The sequence below is a fragment of the Python bivittatus genome, unplaced genomic scaffold (genome assembly GCF_059951505.1).
Source record: "Python bivittatus isolate LINGU-HERP-01145 unplaced genomic scaffold, Pbiv_v1 ctg000410_np1212, whole genome shotgun sequence".
NCBI lineage: Eukaryota > Metazoa > Chordata > Lepidosauria > Squamata > Pythonidae > Python > Python bivittatus.
The window spans coordinates 14,412,886-14,432,090 of NW_028277067.1; the positions used below are offsets into that span (position 1 = coordinate 14,412,886).

Genomic DNA, 19,205 nt, shown 5'->3' on the forward strand with positions numbered 1-19,205 from the left:
ATTAAGCAAGACGGTTTTGGTTGCTACAGGAGTCAGGGCCAGTGCTCTGAACAGTACAGTCACTGGAATCCATCTTACAGAGGTCACAGTGACAACTGAGAGCCACAGGGTAGGTGAAGGACGGGTCAACACCTGGTGGACAGCCTTGCAGAAGCACAGTCTCATAGCGTACTTCTTTGTAAGTGCAGACTCTTTGGCTGAAGGAGATGTAGGTAGTCTTCCACAACATTTCCTGTAAAAGACATAGAGAGTGGCTAGACATGACAGGCTTTATTTCCTACTCTTTGAGGGGGCAGCATCCAAAAAACGTCAGGAGCGCCATCCGTCTGCCTAGTGTTGGCCTAGTTTCTCTTACCACTTGAGTGTGTATGACTTGCTACTACTCCAGATGTGCTACTACTTGCAACCTCCAGAGGTCCCTTCTCATTGCTACCAAAGCTGGGGAGTGGGGTGGGATATTCACTGCCTTTGGTAGTGAATAGTAGGAAGAAGTAATGACAAACCGGACAGCAAAGTGGCTAAATAACAGCAAATAATGAAGAACTACAACTCTCCAAGTGGCATCTTCTGGCTGGGAAAACAAAGATGCACAGCCTCTGGGTAGAAAGGGTTTGCCTGTTCTTGGAGGATGGAAAGCAAAGCCTGCTTGGCTGTAGTACAGTTCCAATAAGCGTAACGTACATTTACAAGATTTTAGAATTCTCCCCAACAGTCATCAAAGGGGAAAAACAATAGGCTGAAAATCAGGGTCACACTCCCTTTCCTGGCAGCATTACCATATTGTTCTGCCCACTGTCGTCCTGGCTGCAGGAAACCAACAGTAGCAACCCCCATCTGGGGAAAAGTTGTGTAGCTGTGGCTGAATGCAGGTTTCCTTCAAGTCATTGCATTGTCTTAAGTCTTAAAAGGGTCCTGGATTGGGGGTAGCTTTCTCACTCAGGTGCCTTTCAGGCACATTAGCTCACACCGCACATCAACAAAAACCAACATGGCCATCTGTGCCAGCTTGGGACAATGATTGTTGTCCCAACGCTTCTTGAGGGTGTCTGGTTGGTGAAGCCTGAATTCTAGGATTCCTTTCTCATATACCTACCTTGGTCTCACAGTAACCACTACAGATGGTAGTGGTGATGGTCATGCAGACAGGGCAGTCATTCTTCTCAGCTGCAATGGTGGCATTGACAGGGCGGCAAGCTGGGCTGCTTCTGGCCAACCCACTTCGGCGAATAGTACAGTGAGTGACAGCCAGGAACAATAATGCTGCTAGCAACAGATTCTTTGCCTGGATGTAAAAGAGAGAAAATGAGAAAGAGGCACCACAGCTTCGGAGCGTAAGGCTGTAGCACGGGCTCTAAGGAATGTTGGTGCACCTATGACCAGGTATTGCTGGGCGGCGTGCAAGTTTAATAAATTATTACTATTGTTGGTCACACAGCCAGATGTTTAGACTGGATTTGGCATTTTTATCCACCCATCAAATCCTTCCCAAGTCTACCTACTTGATAGGTAGATGTTGTTGGATGGTGCTAAGGGTGTCGTCGCAGGATGTAAGCTGTTCCAAGTAAAGCTGCCTTTTGCAATTGACTGGTGAGGATTTTGTAAATGCAGATGGTGTTCAAGTGGTGCTCCAGATGTTTTGGAATTGCACCTAGGGTGACTATAACTATTGGTACCATCTTTGCTTTCTTTTGCCACAGTCATTCTATTTCTATTTGCAGGTCTTTGTATTTTGTGATTTTCTCCAGTTCTTTCTCTTCTATTCTGCTGTCTCCAGGTATTGCAATGTCCACTATCCAGACTTTTTTGTCTTCCTTATTAACAGTTGTTAAGTCTGGGGTATTATGTGGCAGGTGCTTGTCTGTTTGAATTCTAAAGTCCCAGAGCGCTTTAGCTTCTTCATTTTCTATTAGTTTGTCTGTTTTGTGGTCCCACCAGTTCTTGCTTGCAGGCAAATGGTATTTCTTGCCGCTGTTGTTGTTATTGCTTTAGTAGGAAGGCAACAAGATCATTGTAGTGGGGAAACACACTTTCAAGAATCAGCAGGATTGCAATTTTTACCCTCTGCCCAATATTTTTTTTTTTCTGAGCAGGCTTAAAGCCTTAGAGACTTAACACACTCATTTCACCCTTTTAATGCCCTCAAAATGCCAGAAAAAAAGGCTTTTAAAAAATGCCCTGCCTGTTCGAGTGACATTGTTGGTCATGCCCTTTGCAGCCATGCAAAATGTAGTTCCAGACTGAAAAGGGTTGCCTACCACAGTTTTAATGGAATTCCAATAATTAGTTACCATTTAGCAACACTGAATTGGCAGCATGTAAGAATATTAATTGCTGCAGCTGTTGTGTCTGCATGCTCCTTCCCTGCACTTGATAAAAACAAGACAGTGTTGGATAGGCTTCTTAGATGTAGCGTCTGCTGTCTAAGCAAACATATTGGTGCATTTTCTCTCCAGCCCAGGACTTACGTGTGGAAAGGAAATTGTAAAAGTTGAGTGGTCTTAGGGATCTTCCTTCCCATTAATTTTTCTTTAAGACTGGAAACTCAGAGACGGAGAGTCTTCTGGTCTGCTGGATCTGCTTTTTTAAATTATTTTTTAAGAGTCACCAGTCATAAGAGATAAACATAATGAAAGGACAGAGTAGCTTTGAGCACATTCTGAGCTTAAGAGTTTGTGGTCAGCGCTAATATTGAACTGTACAGCTTACAATCCTTTCACGCAAAAGTTCATTCATGATAACTCTTAAATTTAGCTCCTAATTTAGATATGCAAATATCGTTACTGGTTTCTCTTGTAACTATTAACAGCAAATATTTCCAGGTTCCAGATCACTGCCCATTGCCCAAACCTCTGCCAACAGATCCTGATCTTCCTTCTGCCTACTTCTGTGTTAGCTCTTTTATTGACACTGATAAGGGAAAAACCAGCCAACCAACCACTGTGATGGTCCCAATTGTCTGGTAAGAATCAAGCCAGTCCATTTCCAATGTTCTCACCGGTGAGCACAAAGTCACTGATATGCCAGAAAAGCACTTGGATGTTAAGCTGATTTTTGAAATATTACCAATATTATTTAATAAATGAACAAGAGTCCCAGGACTGTATTTTTATGCCTGTACCAGTGAGAGAGACAGCATCAGAGAAGGAAGGTAGTTGCAGCCAACTGTTTATTGGAGAATTGGGTGCCCTTCCTGAACTAGGCCTTCCATTATTTGACTTCAGTACCATATACCTGAATTAGTATGCATGAATCTGAATATTCAACATAAATATTATGAAAATATCATCATACTTTTTTCTTTCTGGGTGGATAGGACATGCAAGCCTTTGAAAAAGATCTATGTTTGTCAGTGATCTCAGGCAGGTATTTCCTCAAGAGAGTTCATACACCAGATCCATCCCTACTTGCTCAAATAGTACCTCTCTAAGTTCAGTGGGGCATAAGGCCCCATAGAATACTTCTTTTGACTGAAACACGTAGAGCAACCTTTTCCCAGTGTTGACTGACCACAACTTGCAGAATCCCTAACCTGCACAGCCATTCTAGATTGAAATTCTGAGAGATGGTCCAACACGTCCAGAGGGCAGTCAGTTGGAGAAAGTAACCATAGACTTGTTGGACGCAAGAGCTGGAAGGAACTGCTCAATCCCACCCTGTTAGTAGAGAGTTTTGCAGTTACAGTATTCCTAACAATGGGTTGCCTAGGCTCTGACCCAAGTGAGCCCACCAACTCTTCAGGTGGGTAGTTCCTAACCACTGGGAAGCTTCTATTTAGCCAAGAATCAACTTCTTGTGGCAATTTCCTATTATGCCAAAGCAACCTCAGTAGATCAAGTTATCTTCTCAGCAGTGTAATGTAAGAACCATGCACCAATCCTGCTATCTGCCTCCTCATTTGTACATACCTGCATCAACTTCATAGTGTCTCCTGGGCTGTCCTCCAACTGTAGTGTGTCTGCCTCTCCCTTGCATTTTTATAGGGCTTTCCCCCTCCCATCATACAGCTGATAAAAAAGACTCAAGGGCAAAGATCTAATTAATAACCAGGATGCAACAACAAAGGATGTTTAACGGCATAATAACGGTTCCCTAGGTTAAGGAGTCAATACTTAACCAATTTCACTTCAATCAGTGTTTTGAGTCAGGCTATTAATGATGTATCTTCATTTAATCTGAAAGTTGCGCAGCCTGCTGGACTTACTCCCTCCACCCTACATGTTTTTTCCATCTTTGCATTAACACTGTGAGGTGGATGTAGCTGAAAGAGACTGGGCCAAGCATTTTCATGGCTGCAAATGGTAAACTGCAGGCTTTCCAAGCTGTGGGAAGCAAACTGGATACTATATTACAGTAGGACTACCAGATCTGGGGTGTAAAAACCCAGATGCTCACCAGCTGGGGGAAAAGAGTTTTTTGTGCCTTTTTGCTGCTATCTAGTGATGATTTGGATTTTTACAGCCAGATCACAATGGCCCTTCTGACTTTAGGATTTGTTGAACACTTGATACTGTGAAGACTAGAATAGAAACCAGGTTTTACCAGCTGGGATTGGGATCAAGGAGGGTTAGAAGATGAGGATCAGAATGTATGTCATAATAATAAGAGTCAGTGAGTTTCAAGCATAAGGTAGGTCTTCTTTGAACAAGGAACGTGCTGGGAATCCTGAATCCTTTGCTAGTGGAAAGATGAACTGTTGCATTTTTTTTCAATTTCCTGGCTGGAAATTTTGCATTTTGTTCTTTGAGTGACTGTGTTAGGTGAAGGAATGAGGGTGAATTGTTCAGCCTGGTGAGGGAAAGGTGCTCAACGCTAGTTCTTGACTTCATCTGCTCTTGAGACATTAAATGCTTAGCTTGGTGAGCAACATGTTCTAGGACAGAGATGAGGAACTTTGTTCTGCTTGTAGGCTGCACTTTGAGCCCTGGTTTGGGTCCATGATCAGTGATGTGTCATCCCCAAAAGGCACAAGACAGGCCGTTTTTACTGAGTTTGGTGAATTGAAGCACCATTTTGCCCTTTAAATTCCTTCTCAATGAAAAAAGCCAGAGAAATTCACCCCTGCCTACCACAGGGAGAGAGCTCTAAGAGCCACAAATGGGTTGCTGAAGAACAACGTGGGGCCCATAGCTTGCTGCTCCCCCTCCCATGGCCGTTGCAAGCTAATTTTTTTAAACAGGAAGACTTGTCCTAAGCCCTGCTTGGCAATAGCATCAGAGGGAACCATGCAATATTTTCCATCAACCATGGCTTTCTGCCTCTTCTCCAAGGCCGCTGCTATGGGCTACACCAGGTGTGTTGCTAGGTGAGAAATCTCTTCCTGCCTTGGTTGCTTTCCACCTGGATGCTGAATATGGTGTCCTTGATGCCAAGCCAAGCTTCAAGGCCCCCAGCGGGACTTGGAATCAAGGCTAACTGGGAGCGGCAGGCGATCTGAGTGACCCCAGGGTGGGAAAGGCTGCCTTAAAGCATTGTGGGAAAGGCTGCTTCCCCCTCCCCCAGTAGATGATCTGCCAGCCCCCCACCCCACCCCACCCTCATAACTCCTACATTTCATACAGTATTTTTGCCAGAAAGGCTGGCATTCCCTCCAAATAACTTTCTTTTAGAATATGAGGATCGCCTTGGTTTTACTGAAGCAACCAATAGAAACGGAAGCAGTCTTTTCTTTTTCTTTTTAACTGTCCACCATTCTTTGGTGTGTGGATTGGCTAACATTCATAGTTATATTTTGGGTAAATGTGTTTCCCAGCTGAACAGACAGGTAGAAACTTGCCGAGAAGGTAAAATGTCAACCCAGCTTCCCCAAATGCCCAGGACTGTTCAGTTAATTGGCAGGACCAGGGAAGAGAACATGGCTACCAAACCCTTCCACTCAGCTGCTTGTTGGCACGTGAATCGGAGCCGCATTTGGTATTTTTGGCAGCCGCGTGGCCTCTGGTTCCTGGCAGGGCCCACTCTCAATGCCTGCTCTGGGTCCCCATTATGGATTAATTACTTATCTCGAAGCAACACGGCAGCTGTATTGTATTGGCTCCTCTGTGGGAACCGTAACAGCTTTAAAAATCTGCCACCGCAGCCAAGCCAAGCCAGCGGGGCTTATGGACTGAGGTGGGTTGGCCTTGGCTGCTTGGCAATTTTAGGCCTCCCAAAGAAAAACAACACTCCTGCGAAGGCTTGCATAAAGGTTGCTAGCAGCGATTTCCTACCTATGGGTTGGTGGTGGAGGCACTGTTTACACCAGGTGGGTGGGGGGGATGGATTTTAAGACTACAGGATGAGCTTCTGAGCTGGCTCCAAGTCATTAATCTGGCTGGAGTTATCTGCTGTGGGGCTTACTGTGCAGCCTTAGACAAGTCCTTTTCTCTATGTAACCGACCTCGCAGGGTTATTGTGAGGGTAAAACGAGCTGTTTTCTATGCTGCTCTGAGCTCTTTGGTGGGAGGAGGGGATGCAAACATGAAGAACAAAACCATGATAAGGTTACCATGTGGATCAGTCACCCTGAAAGGTAATCTGGGGGGGGGGGGGTTGATTAGGCCATTTGAAGCTGCACCTACCACCACCACAAATACTCAAGATCCATAATCCCCAAGGCTACCCAAGCTATGCTGGCCCTTTAGGCAGAAAATCCCACAACCTGTGTTCTCTCTCCCATCAGTAAAAAAATATTGCAACATACTAATAATTTGCCAACTTGTCACGTCACCAAAATCAACTGTGAGGCATTCTAATACCAGGGCCAAACTAAGTCCATAATGCCAGGATACCAATTAAGTAAAACTGAAAGTTTATTTTTCACTGGACGAGCTTTATGTTTTATGCTATTCACTGGCCACTCCTGGTCTTTAATACACTGACTTTAGGTTTAATGAAAGATAAAGAGTTACATTCACAACGGTATGCTTGGAAGGCAACAGTGAACTGGCTGACTTGGTTAAGCCACATTTTTAAAAATTGCACTTGAGGCCTGCAATACTCCTTTTTCTTTTCAAAGGTGTTTCCAAAGCACATACAGCCAATATGCCACTTTGTGCCAGGAAATGGTTAGAACCAAGCTATACAAGAGCGTTAAGCAAGGGCAGCTCACTGTGGATATTTTTAATAGAACTTCTGACTCATCACTTGTCACTATTGCAATTATCTTTTTTAAAAGTATGCAGTCAAGAAACAAAGATGATGCAGCAGCCTGTTTATTTATGTGATTACAGTAATATCCCAGAAGTTCACAGCATAAGTACTGCTTCTGTCTCTCACACTTTATCCACACCACAATCCTATAAAGTGTATTGCCTGGGGGAGGATAGTCACCCTGTGACCATCAGGGTTTAGCAACGTAACTGAATCTGCAACTGCTCATTCTCAATCCAAAATTCTGATCCCAGAGTAGGAAACCTGGTTGGCCTTCCAGATGTTATTGGGTCCCATCATTCCTCACCATTGACCATGGGCTGAAGGTAAATATCATGGGTTCCCCACTCCTGCTGAGAACCCTGAGTAGCACTGAGATCTGGCTAGGAGAACATCTGCCTAGGAGAACAGTACAATCCTATGCCTGTTTCTTCAGACATGCCACTGTTACTCAAGCAGCCCAAGTCACTGTCTCTCTGCCTAACCAATTCCCCAGGTGATATTGAGGACAAAATAGGAAAATCTCATATAAACCAGGAAGGATGGAATATAAACATGAAAATAATATTTGTCTATCTTTCACATTCAGGTTGGGTTCAAATAACTGCACTAAGTCCTTGTTTGCTTAAATGTGGTTTAAATAAACCACAGGTTGGGGGATTTTACATAACATGCTACGCCACAATAAGCAAACTCCAGTACAGTGTTTCTCAACCTTGGCAGCTTGAAGATGTGTGGATGCTGGCTGGGGAATTCTGGGAGTTGAAGTCCACACATCTTCAAGCTGCCAAGGTTGAGAAACACTGCTCTAGTGTAACAATACATTGCATCGTCCAGGCTATAAAAGATGGAGCCTGAAGCAGGCACGATGTAGCGAAAACCTGGCTGCTGACTCTGCAAGGACCTGTGCTTGAGGGACCAGTGAACCATGCAGCAAGGAGCTAAGATGCTGGGGGCCTTGTTTGTGGGTAACTGGAACAAATGACTGTGGCCATCCATCCTTAAAAATTAGCCACACCTTGCAAGCATTAGTCCTTTTTGTTTGTTTGTTTGTTATTCCCTTATGACTTTTTGTTTTTGTATTCGGTGTCATTGTAGTTCTAGTGTTGTTATATATAGAGTGAGATTAAAGTACTTTAAAGAAGACAAGAAGGACAGATTAATTTATTTCACCCTGAAGTCCCCTCTGGGGACACTTTTTTCAATTGTCTTTCCTTTATATAATGCACTACTTGAATCTATTCTTGCAGATTAATCCTGTACAGGTTTGCTCAGTTCTATGGGCCTAATATTCTTCCAGGTGAGTGTGTAAGCCTTGCAACTTTCATGCTTGTTTTGCTCATAGCTTCCTGAAGCTAAAATGTTGAGACCACATGGCAAAGGATGACACAAAACAGTTTCCTGAATGCATCTAAAGCGTTTGTTGTAGTTATTTCAAGAAAATTATCACAAAGGTAAACATGGTGAAGCGTTTTGTTTTTTTCTCCTTTCTGGCTGGAGTAGGAGAGGGGGAAAAGTGAATGTGAATCCCTGCCCATCTCACATTGGCGTAGGTTTGCCACTTCCATAGCACTTATATTCTGTCTCATACATGCGTGGCACACACATGATTTCCACCACAGGCACCCGACAGGAAACAGTGGGTGGCTGCTGCACAGGGCAGAAGCGATCCCAGGTTCGCTTGTAGTCATGGGGAAGTTGGTAGGATTCTTGGGCCAGGCTGAATAAACCATGGTGAGGTACAGCTGGGTTCAGTACCAGGTGGGGCACCCGGGTAGCCTTTGGAAACATCTGGGCATCCCTCATAGGCCCAGGTACACGGATTAGAGGGTAAGGATCCACACTGAGAATTTCCTTCCGAGCATACCCTTGAAGTTCTTTCCTATGAGGGAATGGAGACAGAGTAGATGAAGAAAAATAATGTTTCAAGAAGAAAGCAAAAAAAGCAGGAAATACGTGCAGTGACGAAGGGGCCGCCCAAATCTGTGTGTGTTGCTTACAGAGCATTAAATAGACATTAAACTTAGAATTCAACTCACTAGGAAGCTAATCTTTAATTAAAAAAAGAAAATATTTCCAGCCTCTATGACTACAGTGAAACTGTGAGTGATGCCTGCTAAAAGTATAGATTTTACGAGTTTCTGGAAAAGAGATTGAGAGCTCCTCGTCTCTTCCTAACTAAGGTTAATAGGATGAATCAAAGCAAAGCAAAGCAAAGCAAATCTTTACTACAGTCATAGACCAACACAGATAGGATGAATTGTGCAAAACAAGATACATTGATCAAATTAGCATATTTTATGCAATTGGCAGAATGGAGGTTACAGTGACACAAGTAAAACTTGTGCCTACGTGGGCTAATGAAGAGAAAGCTGAAAGCTGGAGTTAGCAAGAACAGAAATGCCTTATGAATGAAGAGCTTTGGTGAATCAAAGCAGAATCCTAGGGAGTCCAGCTTCCTCTTTCCAACCAGCTGTTTCTGGACAGCCCACCAGCTTGCATAAGCCTAGGAACACATACCTCCCATTTTGCTCCCCAACAACTAGTACAGGTAGCCCCCAGTTTAAGAACGAGTTCCGTTCCCAAGGTCTGTCCTTAAGTTGAATTTGTATGTAAGCCAGAACAGTATTATACAATACATTCATGACAATATAAGTAGTATTGTGTAATGAACTCGAATCATTGTGTATTTAATTCAAATTTTGCTACAATAGGCTCCATTCTTAACTATGGGTCACCCATAAACCGCAGTACTACCTGTACTGCAGAATATATTGGCTTAGATGCTGAAGGTATCATATAAACTATTAGTAGCCATTGAGACCTTTATCTGATTCTAGAAAGGCATCTCAGTTGATGGTGATCACTTAATCTTGAAGCAATGGGTTCCATTCATCAGCCACTGGCTAGATGTCAAAGTGCTTCCTTTTGTCTGACTTCAATATCCCTCCATCTGACTTCATTAGACCACCCAGAGTTATTCCAATCAGGAGAAACCCGTGCTCTCCAAATGCTGTGCTATTTACATTCCATTATCATACCCCACTTCCTCAGTTTTTGTCCTAAATTAAATATCCCTCAGCATGGCAATCTTTTCCTCACAAGGGAATTACGCCACGTTGCTGCAGAACAGAGTATGGCACTGTCGGGGTGGGGAAAGGGTACAACAGATGTGCCACTAACTGTGTGAAGGCCCGGAAGTCCTGGGCAGTGGTCGATAAGTAGGGTTCGTTGAGCCGTAGAACTGCCTTGTCACAGATGTAGAAGGGTCTTCCAGTGAGGTCATTGTTCCGTGTGGTGGCCACCACCGACTGAAAGTGAAAAGAAGAATGGCCACTGTTGGAGGGGATGTTTTGCCTTTGCTAAGCAGCATTTTCTCCACTGCAGAAGACATCTTCAAGAAGACGGCTCACGTCAGCCAGGCTTAGCATCAACTAGCAAGGCTACTCATTTCCCTCCCCCATGAATTACACTACCTTTTTAAATTTCCAACAATTCCCCTTGTATGCTTAACGCACTGTGGGAAATTTAAATAGTTATCTACTGCCCCACCAGATAAACTACCAGGGTCCACCAATGTGGGAGATTGTTCCTCTGCAAATCTGAAGCTGTCCCCTAATCCCAGGCCACTCATAGCTATTGTGCTTCCAGCGCACATAAATTGCACGTAGTCCTGGCAGGACCCCAAAGGATATTACACATTCATTTGCTCAGTATCAAGAGGGCAGGGACACACGTGCAAGAAAACTTTGCAAAAATGTGCCCAGTGAAACTTCCTTAATTTGCGGGTTCTGACTCTGGCAAGAAAAGATGTGTCAGGATCTGCGCAAGCTAGAAATTAGCTTTTTGGGCGGCTCCTGGGGAGTCCAAGAGGATTTACTGAACTTGGGAAATGAGTGTGCAGACTCTGACAAGATGAGCCCTTGGCCTTAAGGAAAAAGAAGTGTGGGTCAGATGCCCCCCGCCCCCATCCCTGGAAAAATTCCAGATACCTTGGATGCTCCATCTGCATGATGCGCTGCCAACCCGAATGGCTGAGGCCCAGCATGAAAGGTGGGCTCCTGCGGCAGATTGGGCCAGCCACGAAAATTTGCTTGGATCTCACTCTTCTGGTTGCCCATAGTCAGGGGGAACCTCCATGCCCTAAGCTTCATCTGTTGGCAAGGAGAGCGGGTTGAGAGTCCAGGATATAGAACACGTAAGCGGAAGGCAGAGGGACAGGTGATGGGGCATAATGGCAGTTATGACTGTTCCTAGGGCAGTGTTGTCCAAACTTGGCCACTTTAAGATGAGTGGACTTCAACTCCCAGAATTCCCCAGCCACCATGGCTGGCTGGGGAATTCTGGGAGTTGAAGTCCACTCATCTTAAAGTGGCCAAGTTTGGACAACACTGTCCTAGGGGGTTGGGGGAGAAAGTGCTCATTTTCAATCCTCATATTCTTGTTGGTTCTGTTTATGCTGAGGGTGGCTTTCTTAACCCTTTAGTGTTCAGAGCAGAAAGGTTACTTATTCACAAGTCACCTCTGTCCTTAGGCAAAACGAGACAGCCATCTTTGGCAGATGATGATTTATGAGAGGAGAGGATATTATTTTATTATTCAATATAATGTGCTTTTAAAAAGGTATCTTTGAAAAGAAAGTTTGGGATGTTCTGTTTCATGCGCCAGAGTAACCTTGGGCAATCTGTAACTTGATTTTACCTCAGGGCCAAAATATCTCGTGCCTCATGCATTTATTTTTTAAAATCCCATCACCCCCTCCCTCCAGTGTTTCATGGTGATTGAAACAAGATACACCTCTAGTTCTTTTGTTTTGGAAATATGAAAAAAGCATGCATGGAAAATACAGCCAAGCAACACTGGGCAATTTATAAGTATCAGTAGAGAAAGAGGCTCTGCCTTCAGGCTTGCAACAAAAAAGTCTGGCACAAAAGAAAAAGTGGTTGAGAGGGAGGAGGAAAAAGCAAAGTCCAGCATTAAATGGTATGATGAAAGTGTCTGTAAGTGTTCCCACAGCTGTTCCTTCTGGGGCCGACTGATATGGCCTGTCAGGCTCTTCATCCTGCCGTGCCAACAGTCTTCCTGGGAAAGGGATGGGGTCTTAACTCCTCCTCCTCTAGCAAAACCAGGAGTCTGCTTCTTAGTTCCTTTCTCAAGACAGTTTCCTCAGAGCACCCAGTTCCCCAAATTCCCCCAAAGAATCTCTTACCTTCTCTCTCAGATCTTTATTGTAGTGGACGTTCAGGTATGGGGCAGAGACAGAGTAGCGAGGCTGAGCTAGCACTCCACCATGAGTTTTCGTGTCATGGGCAAGCTGTGAAGTGGTTGCCAGCCGGGGAATGACTTCATCCCGCCACACTTTCTGGGAGGCAGGTGGCAACGGTTCCTGGATTGTAGACTGGCAATGGGAAGGTTGCAGGAGGAGCAGTGAGTACACAGGAAAGGAATGGACAGTCAGGGAAAAAAAGCGGGGTGCGTGTAGATGCAAACAGGGTCTGCTTCAGATGACCCTGCCTCCGGGCTTTTGGCACCGCTCCAGCCCTCTGGCGGAGAACGGGGGTCTCAGCCTCCTCATCTCCAAACCTCATAGTTTACAAGCTACCCGGCCTGCACCAGCTACCCCACTAAATATCACCAGCGTGCTCACTCGTGCATAGGGCGGTGGGAAGGGCAATGGTGGGCTATAGTTGAGTCCCACTCCACTGCTGGTCAGCCTCCAGTCTTGTCTGCGGCCTTCTGAGGGCACCAGCGCGCCGGAATCCACCTCCCAACCGAAGGGAAAGGCGAAGAAAGTGCCTGCCATGTTTGCCTCTGCTTTTTGGACATGGTTGCTAGCTGTTGCTCTAGCGGAAGCGGCGCGTGCGAGGGGATCACGAAAGGGGCGGGACCAGTAGAATGTTTGTGACAAACGTTGCCCGGGTGATAGAACTCTCTTCAGCCTAACGTTCTGCGGGTCTTCGTGAGCTTTGCCTTCGATTCGACCGAGGGAGGTGCAGTGGTTAGAAGAAGCAACGTAGGAAGCAGGACTGTTGGGTTCAGTGACAGGCTGTACTAGCCGTATTTACCCGAAAGTAAACCATGCCCGCTTCCGGGATATTTTATCCCCATTCTCTGCCTCCCCCTCTCCTCCCGTTTCGCAGTCCTAACCATGTTGCCCTTTAAGTTCATTATTCCTTTAAGAAGTTGGATCGGCAATTAAACGTAGCTTGAAGTGCAAGCCGTATCTCGTTCCATTACCAGACCCACCACAATACTAACCCCTTCCCCGCACCCCGACTCATGGTTACGTCCAGCCTTCTTCGTTCGCCGTGCATCTTCTGCAACCCCATCATAGATTTTAAAGGCTTGCAATTCCAGCGATACCCATTAGATGGCACTCAGGGCCAAATAATGCGGATTTGATCTTGCGTTTATGTGTAAAGTGGAAGTGGAGTCTCAGAAATACTGTACTTTGAAAGGCTGGGATGGTTAGAAAAAACCGCAAGCACTTGGACTTGGGTAATATACAGAGTGTCTCAAGTCACTTTAAAGACTAGCAAATGTTTTAAATATAGGATAACATAGCATTAAGCATCATCATGGTTGTCACAGTCATACTGTTTGCCCTGCATTTTCCATTCAGATCACTGCAAACAGTTCAGACACTGAGATAATTATAGTCTTGCCAAACTCAGATTATGCCCCACAAATCTTATGAAGAATCCACAGACGTTTATGCCTTATTAAATGTGGAAGTTGTTACAAGGTGTTTTGTTACCTTTGAAACTTACAAATTCATGCCAGTTTAGAATACCTGAATTCAGGGAATAGTTTTATTGACAGTGCACACAAGACAGGAAAACAGAGCCCAAATACTTGTAGAAAAGAAACTGAATATAAAGTTACATTTTTCATAATATGAGCTTACATGCTCATTAAGCCTATCTTCCTACAGTGAGTACTAAGGAACAAACTGAATTAAAAAAAATAAAACTGACTTCTGAATAGCCACATGCAGGATTATATTGTAAAATAAGGAAAAAACTTGTTTTGCTGAAGGGTAAAACCAACAGAGGCAGCTTGGTTTTAAAGAAGGTCCATAGTGGCTGGACAAGCAAAATGGATCAAGGAAGGCCATAAGAATATATTAGAGGATGCTCTGTGAGGAAGTAAGTGATAGTGGACTGTTTTCTCAATGTCGAAAAGCTGTTTTCAAATGCATAATGCAAAGAATGCAGAAGAATTCTGGAGAATCTAGTGATCCGGGCGCACAGAAAATGTCTCCTCAAATATCTGTTTGGCAGCACTGAGATCGTCATTGGAGAAGATGGGACATGGACCTGAAGAACCGCATACTGCATATTGCAAAGGAAGTAATGCATTTTACCATCTAAAGCAGAATGCAGCTTTTTGTGAGCAAGTGTATCAGAGGATAAATGGTTATTTTCAGAGATGTTCTAGTAGATCCTATGCTGAGCAAGGGTTTGGCTTACGTGCTCTCTAAAGTGCCTTCCAGATCTATGATTCTGCGAATATACAATATATTGATGAGTTGAATTACTTCAGAGGCTGAAAGGAACAGGGAAATTATGCTTTTAGATGTTTGTGGGAACTTCTCATGGAATACGATTAGGAACTATACATTTGGCATGCAGTCAAGCCTAACTGAAGTCGAAATGCACCTTATTTTCATTCCTGAAAATATAGTGTGAGGAAGGAATTAAGATTATAGTAATTGTTTCCCCTCCAGCGTGGAAATTACTATCTAATTATTCCCTTAGTTGATGAGTGCCCGCATCGCACCTTGGAATGTCACTGATCCTTGGCTGAGTATGTTCTATATTGTAAAGTGTGTCACTCAACCTTGGCAACTTAAAGATATGTGGACTTCAACTCCCAGAATTCCCTAGCCAGCATGCTGGCTGGGGAATTCTGGGAGTTGAAATCCACATAGTTTCCAAGGTTGAGAAACAGTGATCTAGACTATGTGAATAGGCAGGGCTGATAGTGCATATGCATGAAACATCAAGCCTGATCCAGTGCTACCCTATCATGTTGCCCTTATCCATAGTGAGTGCCCTCACATATGTCTGTACACTCTTGCATATAGAGTTCATGTAGTGTTGATCTACACCCCAGCAGCTTCTTGATCTCGGATTGCATTTTGTCTCACAGAAATACTGCTTAATGAAGTCCCCCCAGGTATTTGGATTGTGGAGATCACAGTCACAGTCATACCTCTGATGTCCAAAGCCTCAGTCTTATCTGTCACCAGTCTGGATGAAAGAATGGGTGTTGCCGAGAAACAAGTGACTTTTAGAGTTAGAAGACCGCGACCTGAGATTTGGATGGCATGGATACTTAGGGTACAATAAAGTTAAAATTAATGTGAATTTTAAAAATAATTTTTTTTAGACATGCGATATTGAGAATATGGAATAGATATAAACCCAGACTGTGCCCGAAAACTCCTCTGTGGATCTCAACACAAGAAGCATTCCACAGAAGAGAAACAGCACGTAAAGCTAAATGATTAATGTACCAGGAATTATTGGAAAATAATCAAGGGGTATATAAAATTAAATCAAGAGAGCAACTAATAGCAGAAGGATATAGTCGTCAATGGTTTTCCCATTTATAGTTATCAGAAAGATTAAAAATGGATAAAAGGTCTTGTGGTACAGAGCAAAATAAGACAGAATTTGAAGTACAATTGTATACTGATGATGACCATGTAATTGCTAAAATGTATAAACTTTTGTTGAAATTTGAAACAGAGAAAGAACAGGTTAAAGAATGTATGATAAAGTGAGCTAAGAATTTTGGTTATAATATACAGATGGATAAATGGGAAAATATGTGGTTAAAAGGGTTGAAATTTACATTATGTTATGATCTCAAAGAGAATTTTTATAAAATGATGTATCGTTGGTACATGACACCAGAGAAATATCCAGAATGTATAAAGGCATTCCAAATGTATGTTGGAAATGTGAACAATATGAAGGGACATTTTATCATGCTTGGTGGACATGTAAAAAGGTTAAAAAAAATGGATTCAAATAGATACTTTGATACAGAGGATTTTAAAAATTAGTATTCAGTTGAAGCCAGAACTTTTCCTTTTAGGATTGATGGATAAACAGTTAGAAAAAAGCCATGGAAGATTATTTCAATATATGATTACTGCAGCGAGATTACTATATGCATAAAGATGGAAAGATTGGGCATTACCCACTATGGAGGAGTGGTTGGTGAAATTGGCAGAACTTGCTGAGATGGATAAACTGACTTCTTTGATTAGAGAAAACACAATATCTACATTTATTCGTGACAGGAAACCCTTATAGACTTTTTGCGTAATTTTTTTTTAAAAACTTGTGATTTATGGCTTTGATGATTAGACAGGATAGATTATAGAAAAAAGAGAGTCATGATGTGTGAGAGAGGTTAAAATATAATTGTACTCAAAACTGTTGTGAAGTCTATCAGAAACCACTTCTTTACACCTTTATATCTTTCTTTATCTCTTTTTTTCCTACTTTCTTCTACTTTTTTTTAACTGCACTTTTAGGTTTTTCTGTTTATTTCCCTCTTTTTTGTCTTCTCTGTTTTGTTTTAGTTTGTATTAGTTCTTATTACTGCTGTTAAAACTTTGAATAAAAATTATAGTTAAAAAAGTCTTATTCGTCACCCATCTACTTTCAGCATCCCACACTGCAATGCTTTTCTGGGCACCAGAGCTGCTGGACGTGTGTCAGATTCTGGGCTTGTGTGTGGAAAGGACAACATATGGTGAGGTGGTTTCCCAATGCCTGGGTGGAATCTCAATGCAAGGAATGTCCGTGGTGCTGGGGAAGTCCCTGGGATTACAAAGTGGCAGGGCATGGATGGCACAAAGCAGGGGGGCAACCATGGCCAGGCACATCATAAACATGGTGCAGCTCTCTGAAGGAAAAAAGAAAAATGAGCCCAGGAAAATGCTTCCATTAATTGCTGAGAAAGATCCTTTGGTCTAGCTCAGCCTCCTTCAGCTAGGCATCCTTCAGAAGCGTTGGACTGAAAATCCCATCAACCCAGCCATCCTTGCAGAGAAGGATGGGAACTGCAACCATCTACAGTAGATGAAGAATTCTTGGTTACGGGGAGGCTTGTCATTTTGACTGCCTGCGTTAGCCTCCTCTTCTCCATCAATTTTGGCTTAGCATAGCCCAAGAACTAATCCATTTTTCCTGAGGGCTGAATTACTTCAGCAGGAACTTCTCAAGGTCTGCAGTCTAATAATATAAAGGTAGATCACTTGCTGTCTTTCAGACATTTTGGATTACACTTCCCATCATACCTAACCAGCATGACTAACGGTAAGGAATTCTGGGAATTATATTCCCATATCATCTGAAAGGAACCAAGTTCCCTGTCCTTACAGTAGCCAGTATCTCCAGAACCAAACTGGACCTTTCTCTACACGAATGAGGCTGGGCTTCAGTCCAGAAGCAACTCATCCCTGGATGGTAGAGCTGGTAAATGCCCAGAACAGTTCTGGGGAGCTGAGTAGGCAAAAAAACAGATTTAGACAGTTGCACCGAATGAGGCATTTTTGGTCTGACAGCATAAAACAGTTCTGGCTGCCAGATTTTCCAGAAACTAAATTTCCTATTCTAGACTGTACTGAAAAAGAAGCCAACTCAATTACTCATTTTTCTATAAGGAAAGGTTATTTAAGAAGCAGATATAGCTGCCTCAGAAGATTTTGGGTCACAGAATGGGGCTTTGCAGAGACTATCAAGTTTTGTCGACATGAAAGCAGTCATTTTCCTGGTTCCAACGCGAGTGCCAGGTGCTTGATTCAGGAGTAATTTTCAGGTGTATAATAAATAAACAGGACCTGAAATAAAATGGAACGTGGCATTCATCTTTCCCGTTCCAACTAGACTTGTCCTTCTTAAGTTACTTAATTTCATTTTTCCGCAGATGCCTCCAACTTACTGGATGTTTTTCTTTCCTTCTGCCTTTAAATGTTCTTTTCCTCAAGAGTGTTGGCAAAAGTTGGGGTATTTTTGAGTTTGCCAAAACTGCCTTTTCTGCATGGGAGATGCCATTCTGGCTATATAATGATCAGCACTCACGCCCAGCAGTACTAACAGAGGAACTTTTATTAAACCTTTCTAAACCAAATGTCTACAGTGGCCCCAATCTTGTACTCTGAGACCGTTTTTTAACATTAAAAATACACATGTTTACCTTTAGCCATTAGGTCGTATCTTCCTCTACCTTTGTCCCGTAAGCTGTATCCTTTTTTTCTTACATTTCTTTCTCTTTCTCATTCTATCAGCCTCTCCCTTTTAAACCAGATGACATTGAAAGGGCCACCATTGAAACTTGTGTTAAGCCAACAGAACTCTTTCTGTCCACAACTATTTGGTACAAACAAGAGGTCGAAATTTCTAGTGTTGCAGGTATGATAAAGTGGGCTAAGAATTTTGGTTATAATATACAGTACAGATGGATCAATGGGAAAATGTGTGGTCAAAAGGGTTGAAATTTACATTGTGTTATGATCTCAAAGAGAATTGTTATAAAATGATGTATCGTTGGTACATGATGCCAGGGAAATTATCCAGAATGTATAAAGGCATTCCAAATGTATGTTGGAAATGTGAACAGCATGAAGGGACATTTTATCATGCTTGGTGGACATGTAAAAAAGCTAAAAAAAAAAAAAAAGGATTCAAATACATACTTTGATACAGAGGATTTTAAAGAATAATATTCAATTGAAGCCGGAACTTTTCCTTCTAGGATTCATGGATAAACAGTTAGAAAAAAGCCATGGAAGATTATTTCAATATATGATTACTGTGGCGAGATTACTATATGCATAGAGATCGAAAGATTCGACATTACCCATTATGGAGGAATGGTTGAAGTTGACAGATTTTTACTGAAATGGATAAATTGACTTCTTTGATTAGAGAAAAGACACTAATTTATTGGTGACTGGAAGCCTTATGGGCTTTTTGTGTAAAAATGAAAAAAATGAATGTGACTTATGGTTTTGATGATTAGGATATATTATAGAAAGAAGAGTAATACGATGT

The 19,205-nt window shown here is 42.8% G+C and overlaps 2 protein-coding genes across 3 annotated transcripts; both read right to left on the reverse strand.

The window, feature by feature from the left end:
- Position 1: 1 nt before the first annotated feature.
- LOC103062208 (lutropin subunit beta-like) lies at positions 2–3,920 on the reverse strand. The gene is made up of 3 exons (XM_025167648.2): positions 3,906–3,920; positions 1,094–1,351; positions 2–232 (listed from the first exon to the last, which is right to left on the reverse strand). Exons 1-3 carry the CDS (start codon positions 3,918–3,920, stop codon positions 2–4), a joined length of 504 nt encoding a protein of 167 aa, XP_025023416.1.
- SAXO3 (stabilizer of axonemal microtubules 3) lies at positions 1,306–12,978 on the reverse strand. 2 transcript variants are annotated; one of them, XR_003084876.2, is made up of 6 exons: positions 12,776–12,978; positions 12,338–12,526; positions 11,121–11,282; positions 10,312–10,439; positions 7,952–9,010; positions 1,306–7,843 (listed from the first exon to the last, which is right to left on the reverse strand). XR_003084876.2 is itself a non-coding variant. In XM_025167644.2 (5 exons), the coding sequence occupies exons 1-5, from the start codon at positions 12,929–12,931 to the stop codon at positions 8,668–8,670; spliced, it is 978 nt and encodes a 325-aa protein (XP_025023412.1). In that variant the 5' UTR covers positions 12,932–12,976; the 3' UTR covers positions 1,306–8,667. The 2 variants fall into 2 exon arrangements, 1 of the variants encoding a protein (XP_025023412.1); XM_025167644.2 differs by having other exon boundaries at positions 1,306–9,010; positions 12,776–12,976.
- Positions 12,979–19,205: the final 6,227 nt, after the last annotated feature.